Source organism: Oenanthe melanoleuca, chromosome 6 (genome assembly GCF_029582105.1).
Source record: "Oenanthe melanoleuca isolate GR-GAL-2019-014 chromosome 6, OMel1.0, whole genome shotgun sequence".
In the NCBI taxonomy this organism is placed as follows: domain Eukaryota; kingdom Metazoa; phylum Chordata; class Aves; order Passeriformes; family Muscicapidae; genus Oenanthe; species Oenanthe melanoleuca.
This window is the reverse complement of record NC_079340.1, coordinates 21,163,355-21,177,213: the sequence shown is the minus strand read 5'-3', so window position 1 is coordinate 21,177,213 and position 13,859 is coordinate 21,163,355. Positions and strand designations below refer to the sequence as shown.

At 50.8% G+C, this 13,859-nt stretch overlaps 1 protein-coding gene across 8 annotated transcripts in view; it reads right to left on the bottom strand.

Annotated features, from left to right (window-relative positions):
• DNMBP (dynamin binding protein) overlaps window positions 1-13,859 on the bottom strand; it is a 232,417-nt gene that overhangs the window by 207,627 nt on the left and 10,931 nt on the right. For 5 of the 8 annotated variants that reach the window (XR_008840839.1, XM_056495084.1, XM_056495087.1 and 2 more), the window contains one exon: window positions 11,458-13,395. Coding sequence is in view for 6 of the 8 variants with exons in the window: in XM_056495084.1 (XP_056351059.1) it covers window positions 11,458-13,395 (1,938 nt within the window). In the remaining 2 variants the exon portion in view is untranslated. Of the gene's footprint in view, window positions 1-2,891; window positions 2,942-3,524; window positions 3,635-7,419; window positions 8,710-11,457; window positions 13,396-13,859 lie in introns of those variants that run through there. The other 3 variants (XM_056495088.1, XM_056495089.1, XM_056495090.1) reach the window with 3 other exon arrangements.

Genomic DNA, 13,859 nt, shown 5'->3' with positions numbered 1-13,859 from the left:
GAGGGAAGCCCCCGGCAATGGCGGCCGCCCCTCCCTCAGGCTGGGAACAGGGGCTCCATTCTCCAGGCCCCGGGCATTTCCATCTCAATGGCCGCGGAGGGCCCCGGGCACGGCAAAGCCTGGAGCTGGATCGCGGCCAGCGGGGCCGCCCCGCCGCAGGGCGCGGGGCTGCGGGCCGCCCTCCTCGGCCCCGTCCAGACCCCCGCCTCTCCTGGTTTTCCGTGTCACCGCGGCCCGGGCCGGCCCAGCCCCCGCCGCTGCCATTGAGACGCGTTATCCCCCCGCGGATTCCTGCGCCCCGCTCTCGGCCCCACCTGCCCGGGCCCAAAGGCTGTGCCCTCGGACCGAAACCATGGCCTGGGGCTCCCCCCTCCCCGAACCCTCCCCGCTGCCCCTCTGAGGCCAGGAGCAGCCGGGTCTCCCCCGTTTCGGGGCAGCACGGAGCCCCTTGCAGCGCCAGCCTCCTCGGGTACCCCGTTTCATGTCAATTCCACAAATGCGCCTCTGCTGCGGAGCCCTAGCTGCCCTCCATCAGCGGAACTGTTTGCACAGTTGCAGACATGCCCCAGCTCAGGCGTTTCTAGGAATGTTCCTGCAGGACAGGCACTTCCAGACCTCCAGATCCCTGACTTCTCCGGTGACAGCATCAGACAAGAGAGGCTCAGCCTTGCTTAATCCCAGGGACACCCAGCAGGGCTTGGGACTTATGCTGGTAGCACAGCACCCACTGTGCACGGCCCCAGGAGACCCCCATGCTCCCAGTCACTTCTGTCCAGGTGCTGGGCAGGCTGCAAGCAGCCCTGGCCGTGCTCTGTGGGGTGATGGCAGTACCCAGCACGGCAGCATGAAATATGGGATGGGAAAATTGCTGCCCCAGGTCGGGGTCTTCACTGAAACAACCTGAGAAAGACAAGACACCCAAGCTGAGATACTGACTCAGCCCGTGGTAATCCAAACCCATGCCAGCCCTTAGGGCCCTTTCCATTGCAGAGCAGCAGAAACCAGGAGCATCAGCATCAAACAGCAAGTTCTTACAGCTACCTGCCTGAGGATGAACCACTGTGCCTCTGTGAAGAAAGAATAACTTCAAACTCATTCCTAGTGCCAGCCTAGCAAATGGGAAACACAGCTGAAACACAGATGCCCTCAATGTGGGAGGGAAGATACTTGTCTCTCTAAGCTGGCATCTCTGCTGCCCTGCCTTGAAATCTAGCCTGGGGAGAGGGAAAACAACCAGCTCCATGGAGGAGGATTCAGTGACACAACCAGCACGACATTTAGTCGGCAATCACTGGGAAGAAAAGGCCTCACTGATTTCTACTGGCAAGTGTCCTTAAGACTAATCCCATCAGAGCCTGTCTTGGCTTTTTTTTCATCCCCAGTGATGAAGTTTATCAACTCAAATGCAGGAGAAATCTGCAAAGAGAGCCTCGGAGCAGATGCTGGGTTTAACTGGTTTAGCTCTTTGCATTTCCACAGCATCTGCAAAGTCTCAGCAGCAGACTGGGCCCTGCTGTGCAAAGTCCTCTACAAACACCCACAGGGATATCCTAGACACAGCACTCAGAGACTGAACAGGATATGAGCAGAAAAATGTACAGGAGGGACAACTAAACACTAAGATAATACAGTCAGCAGGTCTTTGTGGCTCAGAGAGTTAATGAAGTAACAACAAATGAGTTATTTTAAAGAAGGCATGGCATTTGTTTTGCAGGAGAGCAAGCTCAAGTGGGAAGGCAGCCTGGAAGAAAGAGGAAGGTGTTAATTTGCAATGCAAACAGGTGTGTGAAACCCAGAGGAGGTGGGCGGGTGAGATGATACTACTGCATGGGGTGGGCTGGGAAGAATCTTGAAAAAGACGACAAGCCAAAACAACAGCCAGAAATGACCCATACAGCAGCATTTGGGAAGACAAATGGAAAAGATTACATTTGCTTTGGTCAAAGAAATTTTATATTTAGCCCCAGGAAAAATGCCACCACATTAAGTTTTGTACAGGACACCTCAGGAGTTTACTGCACCATCAAGTAACACTGCTGTGCTCCCAGCCTTAGCCATAGCTACACTGCAGTCATACCATGTGTTTGGCTCCAGCTCCCCAAAACAGAGCTGGGGATGCCCAGCACTGCTGGCAAATGCAGCAGCTCCCCACACTCTACCAAGCAAACCCCAGACAAGTAAATCTAGGTCAGGCCCTTACAGAAAGTACCCTGTGGCAAGGATTCAAACCACACTTGTGAGATTGCCAGCTCCGTGACACCCTTCTCTAGCAAGTCTCAAGTCCCTGCCTATGGAAGGGAAATTAAAACCTTCCCTGCACAGATTTTAAGCCCACAGTAGTCATCAGCTCAGCCTGGTTCACCTGGCACAATGCTGGGCATTAGTTTTACCCACTTACACTGTATCAGTATTTGCATGATTTTGAAAACTCATACAAATTAATTCTTCTCTGGCCTTTCAAAAACAAGGCTACATTGCAGTCAAGTTTCCTAGAACTCTTGTTTTTTATCACTAGTCCAGCATCCTCCTTCAGCAATGAACTCAAAGTTGTCCTACTCCTTTCCAAACACAGCTCAGAATATACAAATAGAGAATTTATTTGTAATATTTGGCTCTTATAGCTGACCAATATGTACTACTTCGTGTTTGTTTCTGATGCATTTAAAAACTCTCACTTTTTGTATTTCATACTATCTCTGTTAATTGTCATTAATTTATTTTTTCCTGTTTGTCACACATTCTTCTATGTCTAATAGCAGCTTTCCCTAAATAAGGCTTATTAAGCAGTTGACTAAACCCACCAATTTCACAGCTGTGGATTTTGGTCATCTAGTAAGTATTTTTTAAACATATCTCCATTTTACTCCACAGACTTTCTATCTAAATCTTACCTTTCAATTGGATTCATCATGCCCATCAACTCTAGAGATGCTAAGACATACACCACAGCTTGAATGGGCTTTGTTGGCCTGCAGGAATATGACTCGTATTTTTAATGAAGCCACCAAATTCCAATCCAGTGACAAAGTCATGTTTACCCATGACACAGTTGCCAAATAGGCATTCAGAAATACATTTCCAAAAACAATGTTCTCAGTCACAATTTTCAGAGATTCAGATTCTGTTCTCCTGTTTCTCTTCTATCTGATGGTCTGAGCTTCCCAAGAGCACCTGCTTTTGAGCTTTTTGACCCATGAGAGATCCAACAGCAGCTCCTAACCCAGCCCTGGCAATGAGGTGTGAAGATGGAGCACACTCCCACCTCTGCCCTTCCTGGGGAGACTGTGATATGCTATTGCAATCACACAGCTCATCCTGCTGGTCTGCCAAACGCCACTGTCACCAACTTTCTTCCAATTAACAAAAACTTTGAATTGTTGTTAGCCACCCTCCTAGCGGGAGCACACGTGCAATTAGAGGTTTTCCTGCCCCACAAAGACCAGATGCGGTGGGATGCGTGTCCAGCACGCTGCAGGGCTCACCCCAGGGTCTGCACGGCCCCGCAGCTCCTCCCCAGGGCTCACCTGGCAGCATCCCGCGGCTCTGGCAGGTATTGGGCAGGGACAATGCCGGGAATCTCCGGTGGAGCTGCGCCCGGCCCCGGGCCCACAGCTCAGCACACTCAAAGCAGTGACTCAGGACAAAACAAACCAGCTGCAAATATTTGAAGTATGTGAGGCCAGGAGGGGAGGAGCCACTGCCGACCACGAGAGGGGAGGCGATGAAACTGGGGCAGGGAATAATTAATCTGAGCAAAAGGCTAAACTCGCTGCCAGGAGCAGGATCTGGCTGGGTGGAAACTCTTACTCCAGACACTGGTAATACACCAGAGCTGAGCAGGGGCAGAATACAGATGCTTCTCCAGGGCCACTGGAGCAGCTTGCTGTCCCAAACATGTCTAATGCAGACACTGCTTGTTTGGGATGTCTCTATGCCAAATAAAACCACAGCCATGGCCCCAAGCAGCCTCTGGTTGTCCAGACAGCCCCATGGCATTCAGTGTGAGCAGAGGATGATTCCAACCCTTGACATAGAAAAAAGTGAAGTAATATAATGGTGTAAAAAGCTAAACTGCTAAAGCTGAGGCAGGGCATCAGCAAATGTGTAAGCAAAACCACTAATGGACAAAAGAAAAGCTGAAAGTTCTTTAAAAGGATGTTTTAAATAGACAATCCAAAAAACATGAAGAGAATGGTACTGATGAAAAATCTGTTCTGCATCTGTGCTTCAATAAAGACAGCAAATATAAATATATAAATGAACACAGAAAGCCAGATAATACATTAATAGACACACCAGGAACTCTGAAGCACAGAAAAATGAGAAAAGAAAGACATCAAGAAAAATCTCTGGATGGTGAAATTCAGTTTTCATCTCGTAAATGAGGAAATAAAAACGCTATTTTATAATGGACCTTTATTTCTATCCAGGACAAATGAAACCCTACAATGACACAAGCAGGTAGAGAGAGTAGGATTTTTGACAAACCTGGCAAAAAGATAGAATTATACAATACATTTTCTGCTTACTTAAAAGAAAGAAAAAAAAAAAAAATCCTTGAAACTCCAGTGGAGTGAAGAGTATTCAGAAAAGAAGGCATTTCTTAACAGGGTCTCCAGAGACTGTATTTAGTTAATCCTACATAATAAAGTAAATGGAAAATCACTGCTGTCATACAGAGGAGTGAAGATCAATTCAATAGGATCACAAATAAAGATGAGGCATATGAGTCACTGAGTGATCCAGGGTTCCCTGAATAAGATGGAATTATTCAAGCCAAGCAGGTTTAATGCAGACAAATGCATTAATGTATTAATGGGAACAAGAAACACAGCCACATGCAGGATTGTAGTCTGGGCAGTATTTTTTTGGCTTGATCAGACAAAATTCAACAGGAGTTCCCTGAATGTTGCAGAGAACCACTGGGGTTTTGGACAAGGGCACAGGAGCATAGCAAGGTAAACTAGTGCTAACACCCACCCAGAATGCCTCACCCAGCTCTGAAGTCCACTGTTTTACAAGAGTCTGAACTGAAAAATGAGTATCAGGAAGAATAAACACTTAAAGGTCTTCCTGTGAATCTCTGACCATGGGTATTTTAAAACTCCACTCACTACAAAGAATTGAAGACTGAAAAATTACTTAATTACAGTACCTGCCTGAGAAGAATATCCATCAACTAAAAAGCTCTAATTTAGGAGAAAAAGGTCAGAGTTCAGAGCTGAAATGTAACACATTAGCATGCAAAACCTGTAAGAATTATGGTGACTAAGCAGCAAAGCTGTAACAGGTGGGTTCTCCTGTTGATGTGTCAGGCAGTCACATCTGAGTCTTACCCCAGACAAGGTGCTCTAACCAAGCAGCTGTCACCTAGTTACACCAGACAGAAATCTGTAAGAAGTGTGATAACCCTGCTAACAGAAAATATCATCTCTACTAGCTTGGAAGTATTCAAGGCAGGCTGGATGGGGCCCTGGGTAACCTGCTCTAGTGTGTGTCATCCCTGCCCATGGCAGAGGCACTGGAACTAGATGCTCCTCTAGTTCTCTTCCAACCCAAACCATGATTCTATGATTCTATGATCTCTGCTGAGGCTTTCAAGTCCCAAATTCTGTTACTCAGTGGATGGAGGAAGAACCTGTTAGAGAAGTGAACAGCATTAGAAAGGAGCACACACTTGAGGGAGAACCAGAGCTGAATTTTTCCTGCCAGCTGCATAGAGGGTGTCTTGTCTGTGCTGCCAAGCACAATGGGAGCTCTTCTGGGGAGGTGCTGGTGAGATCTTACACTGAGGCAGCTACAGCAACAAAGCATTACATGCCAAGGAGGGCTGTTGCTGGTCCAGCACTGTGCCCCAGCAGGGCAAGAGGAGGAAAGTAACAGACAATTCCAGCCAGAAAGAGGCCACAGGATGGACAGACAGTGTTTGGAATACCTGGAGCTTTTATTTCTTCTGCTCTGCTGTGATGAGGGAAAGATGCTGATAATAAGGGAATCCTGCCCTGCACCTCTCAAAAGCTACTCCCATCACCCTGAGCCTGCCACAGTGGGGAAGAAACCTATAACCCTGAAGAGAAGAGGCTTCCACTTGGCATCACAGTCTGTCTCTTCATCTCTTGCAAAAGCTGGAGAAACCAGCACTGCTCCAGCCTCCTAAGGCTTTGTGGGCCATTTCCCATCCCACTCTGTTCCAGGCCTCCTCCTGTCTCCCCTGCTGCCCTTCGGACGTCTTGGAACCACAAAGCCTCTCCCTTTCCTCACCCTGGGGACACAGCTGAGCAAAGTCCCACCCTTACAGGGTGGCCTGAGAGTGCAGAAATGCAGCCATCAGAGCCTGCTTATTCAAGTTGTCTCCAGAGGACAGATTTCAGGCAAAGGCTAAGGCAGTCACTGCCTCCAGCTTTGCCATCACCTTGGCTGTTACAGAGTTTTCCTCTCCATTTCAATCCCACTTCACTGAGAGTTCACACACATAGCTACATGAGACAGACACTGGCAGAAAGGGCACAGCAACAAACAGCATTTCATACACATGGAGGCCTGTCCATCAAGAAGGGCTCCTTCTGTCCAGACCCCAACACCTTGCTGCCACTTTCCCTCCCCCTCCACATCAATATTCTTGCAACAAAAAGCCAAGCTGCACAAATCTGTCTGCAGCTGACTCTGACACAGCCACAGTGTCAATAGAATGATTTCACCCATGCCAGGACAGCCTAAGCCTTCCACTTTGGTAATTCTCCAGCTCCAGGGTGCTATTTGATGGGACTGGAGACTTGGGGATGGCTTGGGGACCCAGGACACACAACTGTGGTAGCACAGGGACCACTGCAGTACTGACAATGCAAGAGATTCCCATTGGTGACAGCTCCCCAACACACAGGTGCCTGCCTGAGTATCCAGGTAAATTATGCAACTCTGAGTACTTACTCTCTGCATATGTCTGAGTGCTACAACAGCTTCCTCTATTTCCTGCTTATGCTGCCTGTGAACAGCTGCCATACTCATAGGGTCAGGAATTGGTTCCTACCAACACAGAATCTATTCATGATGGCAGTTTATGAATGTATTCATAAAGAGGCAGCAGGAATAACCCCAGCATCTCACCCTTTTCCTCAAGAGGGGCCTCCTCATGGCCCTGAAAGAGCAGACAAATCAGGACCACAGGTTTTAGGGTGTACCTAAAACATGTAGGAGCAACAGAAAGGACAGCCTTGAGTCTGTGCTACCTGTGCTTCCCTCCCACCTGGGCCTCTGCAAAAGCCCCTTGGGGTGACAACCACGATGCTCATTTCAGTAAGCCTCACAGAGGAGGCTTCCTGTGAGAGCCTGTGCTGGCCACCCACGTGTACCAGACTCCCAGTGCTGCCAGGGCAGGGTGAAGGCACGCCCAAGGGAATTGCCCACCATTTCCCTGTGTACCTTGCTCTTTCTTCCTGGTCAGCACAAACTCCGAGTGCCGCAGCGCACTGGGAGCCGTCCGTCTGTAGAAGCTGTTTCGCTGCAGCACAGAGCCCGCCCCGTTTGCCTCCTCGGGCTCCTGCTCCCAGAGCTGGCTCCAGTCTGGCCGGCCCGTGCGCACCCTCGGCTGCTCTGCTCCGCTGCTGCTCCTGGCTGGCATCCCAGGCCCTGGGGCTTCTCCTTCCAGCTCCCCACAGCCGTGGCACTCAACGCCGCGTGTCCCCAACTGTGTGTAGCAGGTGCCTGACCCCAGGGTCACACTATCATCTCCCGAGGGCCTGACTGAAAATGCAGCAACTTCACAACCTCTGTCTGGACTGCTGTGGTCCATGACATGGCCTTTGGGCCTCCTGTGCCGTCCCACGTCTTCTTTGTCTACTTGGTCCCTGATATCTACACGTGGCCTTTCCTGCTCTCTGTATGCCCTAGGGCCTCCATCATCTCTATACCACTTTTCCCCTTCCCTGTATACTTGACTGCCTACATCCTCTCTATACTGCCTTCTCCTCTCCCTGTACTCCCCAGAGTCCCTCTCTTGCCGGTGCCACAGTTCCTTTTTCCTATAATGCCTTCCATGCTCACTGTAGTCTCTAGGATCTCTGTAGTCCTGATACCACCTTTCCTCCTCCCTACAGTCTCCAAGGCCTCTATCCTCTCCATACTGCCTTCCTCTCTCCCTATACTGCCCAGGTACCCTGTCCTCTCTGTTACGCCCTCCTCTTATCTCAGAACTGCAGTTTCTGTATTGAACACCCTCCCTCTCATACACCTTGTAGTTTCTGTCCTCTGTATCCTGTCGTTTGCCTTCCCAAACATTGTCTGCTCTCCTGCAGTCCATGTACTGCATGTCTCCCTTCCAGAAACCTCCATAGTCTCCATTCCTGCTCTGCTGGTCCACGGAGATGTCCTCCTGTCTCCTGGAACTGTCCCAGCCACTGTCTGCTCCTCGGCTGCCCGGGTACGGCCTCCTCGTCGCCCTGGGTCTGTTGTTGCAGCCAGCCACGTCCTCTCTCCGTACAGCACAACAATCCTCATATTCCCAGCTGAGGAGCCGCGGTTCCCGTCTCGGATCCTCCATGCAGTGTTTCCTCTAAGGACAGGTGCACATAGTCCTGTGGGGTGTGGCACAGGGGCCCACTCCCCTCACTCTCTGCTCCCTGAGCCCAACCCAAGGCTGACGCCACTTCTCCACTCTGCTCCAGCACTCCCGTCCCAAGTGAAACGCTGCTTCCTGAAACAAGCCAGCAAAGGCACGGGCCCAATCACTGGCAGCCCTGGCCTCCTCCACCTGCTGCCCAAAGTAATCAGTAACCAGCCCCGAGCAGCAGGGGAGCCAGGCTGGGCAGGCTTTCACCGCCCAAACCGGCTCCGCGGCTTTGCCAAACCTCTCCCCAGGCAGCTCTGAGCAGGGAAGAGGAGGGCACTGGAGCATGCAGAGGCCCTGCCCCAGACCAATGTCCTCAGGGAAGGGAAACAGAGCATGTGTGAGACCACAGGAAGCCACAAAGCAGAAGGTGGGATACTAGATCTTCTACCCACACCTGAGGCATGGAGGAAACAATGTGGTCTAGAAGAGGCTGGGCTCTGCTCCACACCTCACTGGGGCAAACTGAGGCCTCAACCCTGATGCTGAGCCCATCCTCTTCCCAGCCCTCACCCACAGTCACACAGAGTCAGGAGAGAAGCTGCTCCCTGCAAGACAGACCAGTGCCTACACAGTGCCATGCAGTCACAGCTGCACGGTTCCCTGCTCCAGGGGGAACAGCTGGTCCACCTGCCGACAAGAACAGGCTTGAAGAGATTACCTGAGTTATGGAGTATGGTGCCAACACACAAAAGAAGTTTCCAGAAGGCTACAGAAATATGCACTTCAGTAATGCCTCTCACTGCAGGGCACAGCATATTCCAAATTCTCCATGCCAAAGACAGAGCTCCTATAAGAAACCAAGAGACAACCACAACATGCCCTTGACAGAGAGCGTGAGAGTCTCTAGATGTCATCCATGTCTCAGCTTCTTGCAACATTTGTTAGGAACGCAAAGCCCATCCTCTCAACTGGTAGAAGACAAAAATAAAATCAATGGACTCCCCCACTCCAACTGCAGGAGGGCAAGAACCAATCCTGCTCCAGCCTGGTGATCAGTGTAAACCCAGTGTGCTCACAAGACACATCAAAAAAGCAACCTGATGATTTTAAACATTTACTGTTGAAAACCGTGTATTTTCTACTCTTCCTTTGGCTTCCCAGAAGATACACTGAGGGGCTGGATTCCCCACTATGAACTGTTCCCCCAATAAGACTATGCCTGCACTGCTTTGGTTGCTGGTCAAAGCTTAGTGAGAGCTTTTCTGCCTCCAGTGTCTCCATGTTCCTCTAACAGTGGTAAGGCAGAGGTCATGCGTCAGGCATGGCACAAACACGCTTTGCTGAGCTGATGCAACACCAAGTTACTGTTCTGTCTGCTGCACTGGAGCTGGGCTAGCAAGACATGCTCTCTGGCCACATTCAGATGTATCAGAAGGGATATGACAGAGCTTGGACAGATCTTTATCACAGGGCTAGAGAGCTCTCTTGAACTGGAGAAAAATCCCCTAGGACTACTGAAAGGATACTAGCTTGAGGATGTCTCAGGATAGTGCATTAGTTCTTGCCTAAAACTCACAGTTCCAGGAACCAACAGGTTCCACTGGATCAGTCCTCTGCCAGGAAGCACTGGGACAGTAGGAGACATTTCCCAGCAAGATCCACCCCATCAGAAAATTCCCCTTGAGATTCAGCCTAGATTTTCCTCTTCCTACCTTCAAGTTATTTCATCTAGCTTCAAATCCTCTAGGCCTCCTTCCAAGCATCCCTTTCGTACACCACTGACGTGGAGGCTGTTTGTCACCCTATTTTCCTGGTGTGCCTGTATCAGCCTTCATTCCCATGTGCTCTGCCTCAGACATCGTGCAGCAAAGTGCCTGGGCTCCCCAGTGCTGATTAAGCAGTGGGAGGATGGAGGCAATGAAGTCAGAGTGAGTAACTCCCAGGCAGGAGCTGGCATTTCACTCCATCTCCCGTATGCAGTGCCCACATTTCCTGCACGTCGTGGGTTTCAGAACTGCAGTGTTAGAGCTCCTGGGAGAAGCCTGGGACTGTGGGAGATGTATGTGATCCCATTTGTCTACTGTAATATCAAGTGTAACATAATTAACATCATTGATCTTTACATGGCATCTTCAGGTTTTAGAGACCAAATATGCTGATATAATCATGGGAAATTCCTCTTTCCTGAGTAATTATTTTTCTGGGGTGCAAGAACAAAAGTCACATTTTCAGCTACAGATATGCCACAATTTTAAGCTCTTTGTTGCTGTTACCAACAGAACAGTGCTGTTTTCTTGTCCTGGACTCCATGGATGGCAGGAGAACAGGGGCAGGCTTTACTTTTTGCCAACTAATCCATCCCACTCCCAGGTCAGGTTCAATCCCCTTCTGTGCACCCCTTCTCATATGAATAATAAATCCCCACAGATCTGTATCAGCACCAGAGCAGAAACCACAGGAAACCCAGTGCCCTGACAGATTGGGCAGTCACAACACAGATGTCAACTCAAATCTCAACTGCAGGACCACCAGCAAAGCCACTCTGAAGTTGCTGCTCACTCCCCTACAGAGAAGGGGATGAGGGGAGGTTGGAACCACAGCAGCAGTGGTTTTGCTTTCCATCCTGGACATACTGGGAGTGGATGAGATGAAGGCTCTAGATGTATGGTGGAAGGGGAGATGGGAAAGTTGGAAGGAAATGGGAGTGGAGAAGACCAGGGCAAAGGGGTATCCAGACAAAGATAGTGATTCTCCGAGGCAAAATATGATGATTTGTACTGCAACAGCATTTACAAAATGATCAAAATCAAGAATTAAAGAGTATAAAAAACTGCCTTCAACAGTGTCTATAAAACAGCAGAGGCACCTGTGTTCCTGAAGCATTCCCTGTCCCATTGCTGTTGTAGACTCACCTCTCAACTCCTGCAGCTCCATGCTGAGGCTCTCAATGTTGGAGTCACAGAAATCAAGGTTTTCCATGGTCTCTGCTCTCACCAGCTCATCCTGCTGCTCCTCCAGCATCAGGCTTAGCTCAGCACGGGTCTTGCTGTACGCCTCCAGATCTCGCTCCACCTCTCCAATTCTAGTCAGCAGGATGGAGCTGGAGGAGGCTGATCCTGGCTGTGTCAAGTCCTCATGTGCCTCCTCCACCCGCTGCTCTGGGCTGCTGGGCTGCAGCTGTGCAGGGGCTGCGTTCTTCCGCTGGCTGCTGGATGGAGGCCGGGGCGCGGGCCGGGAGGGTTTGACTGAGAAGGACAGAGACCTGCCTTTGGGCACCTGGCCACCCTGCAGGTGCACAGCGGCTGTCCCGAGGCTGCTGGGCCGAGGAGGGGGTGGCCTCAGGGCCCTTCTCCTCTCTGCCTGCCTGGAGTGGGACACAGATTCAGGAGATCCACGGACAATGTCCTTCTCAGAGCTGTAGTCCAAGATAGAGAAGTGACGGGAGACCTTGTCCTGCTCCGCACCAGTACTTGACAGACTCTTCTCAAACTGGGCCAGCTGCTCTGTCAGTTTGGAGTCCAGGTCCTTGCAGCTGTCCCCCTGCACTGCAAGAGGGCAGCACTCCCCCCAGCTCCCAGACCGTGTGTCCAGGCTCACCTGGGCAGTTCCTAAGCTGGAACAGAGCTTTGACTTCTCCAGTTTACTGTCCATCCAATTGTCTAGGTCCTGGGTCCTGCTCTGGCTCTCCTGGGGCTGGGATGCTGCCACGCTATTAGGAGATGAAATCGCTTGGCTCCTGCAAGGATTTTGGGAGAAGTGGGGAGCCTGCAAAGGCACAGTGGGGCTGTCTCCTTCATGCTTAGAGAGGGGGTGAGTTTCTGAGTTTTCTGGGGGGGCTGAAATGGTGCCCCCAGGCTCCAGCTCACCTTGGCTAGGCCTGTTGCCCTGTGGGGGAGGCAGCTGAGCAGAGGGGAGAACGCCATTGACTGCCTTTGTGTGGTCAGAGGGGACCGAGTCTGCTGTGCCTTTGGGATGTGGCTCTGGGTGTCCTGTGCTGGGAAAGGCCTGGTGCTGTCTCGAGTCACTGCCAAGAGGACTCTCTGACCTCCCTGCCTTGTCAGACAAAACAGTGGCAGACTCCGAATATGCAGCCAAGCCATCCTTCTCTTCCCTGCTACCTTTCCCTGGCAAAGGAGAAGTTTCAGAGCAAGTGCTTTCTGAATCTTGATGGATGGTCAATCCACAACTGCCTTCATCTTGCAGATCCCCAGCACTCACCTTTTCTCTGCAAGCCTCAGAGGCTTCCAGCCTCACAAATCTGTGTGGAAAGATGCCACGTTTTCCTCTCAGCTCCCCCTCCAGCCAGCCATCCTCCAGAATGCCTACAATCCGAATCCTGTCACCCACATCGAAATCCAGCTCCTTGGACTCCAGGGCTTGGAACTGATAGAGAGCAACACCGTAAGTACTCCCTGGCTCCTTGTCATCTTTGGGGGGCACCTCTACTGTCCCATTGGTGTCACAAGTCCCTGTGGGCTCTGGATCCACTGAGGTTCCTGGTGCTCGCAGAGGAGTAAGCAGTTCCACAAAACCCTCTGGGAAGATGCCCCTGCAGCCTCTGAGCTCGCCCTCAAACCAGCCAGGCTCTGGGACACCAACAATGTTGATCACATCCCCTTCCCTGAAGTCCAGTTCCTCCTCCAGCTGAGCAGACAGGTCCATCAGGGCCCGGGCTTGGCCCAGTGAGTAGGCAGGCACCTCCACGAGAGTGCTCTGGGACAGCTGATGTCTCCGAACTGAAAGGCACAGCTCCCTCACACATGATGAGGGGAAAAAGCCCTTGGAACCCCAGCTGCTTCGGCCCTGGAGCCAGCTGGAGGCCAGGGACCCCCCCAGGATCACCAAGTCTCCTGCAGAGAACAAGACACACCAGTTCAAAACTGCTCTCATTATTGCTTCCCACCATTATTCCTGCCTCCCCATGTTCCCCTGGCTGTGGGTGAGGACTGGCACTCTGTCAGAGCTGAGTGCATGCTGGGGATGCACACAAGCACAGGATGGGGTTAAATCATGAAGTATCAGCAGCCTCTGGTACATCTAAGATACACAGTTTGGCAAAGCTGTGCAGGTGCATCAAAGCTTTCATTCTCCCCCAAATGCAAGTCTAAGACTTGGAGATTAGAGGTCAATTAAAAGGCAGTTGTAAATTTACTATGATCAGGTGATGCCAATTTTTGGAGTTTCATGAGTAATGACATATCATAAAAAACTGGTATCAACGTGGCAGAAGCCCAGAGGAGCATGGTGGATTTGACATGACCCATGTCATGAGGTATTAGGAGATTCACCTCTTTCTTCTGTCACTCTAGGCAGG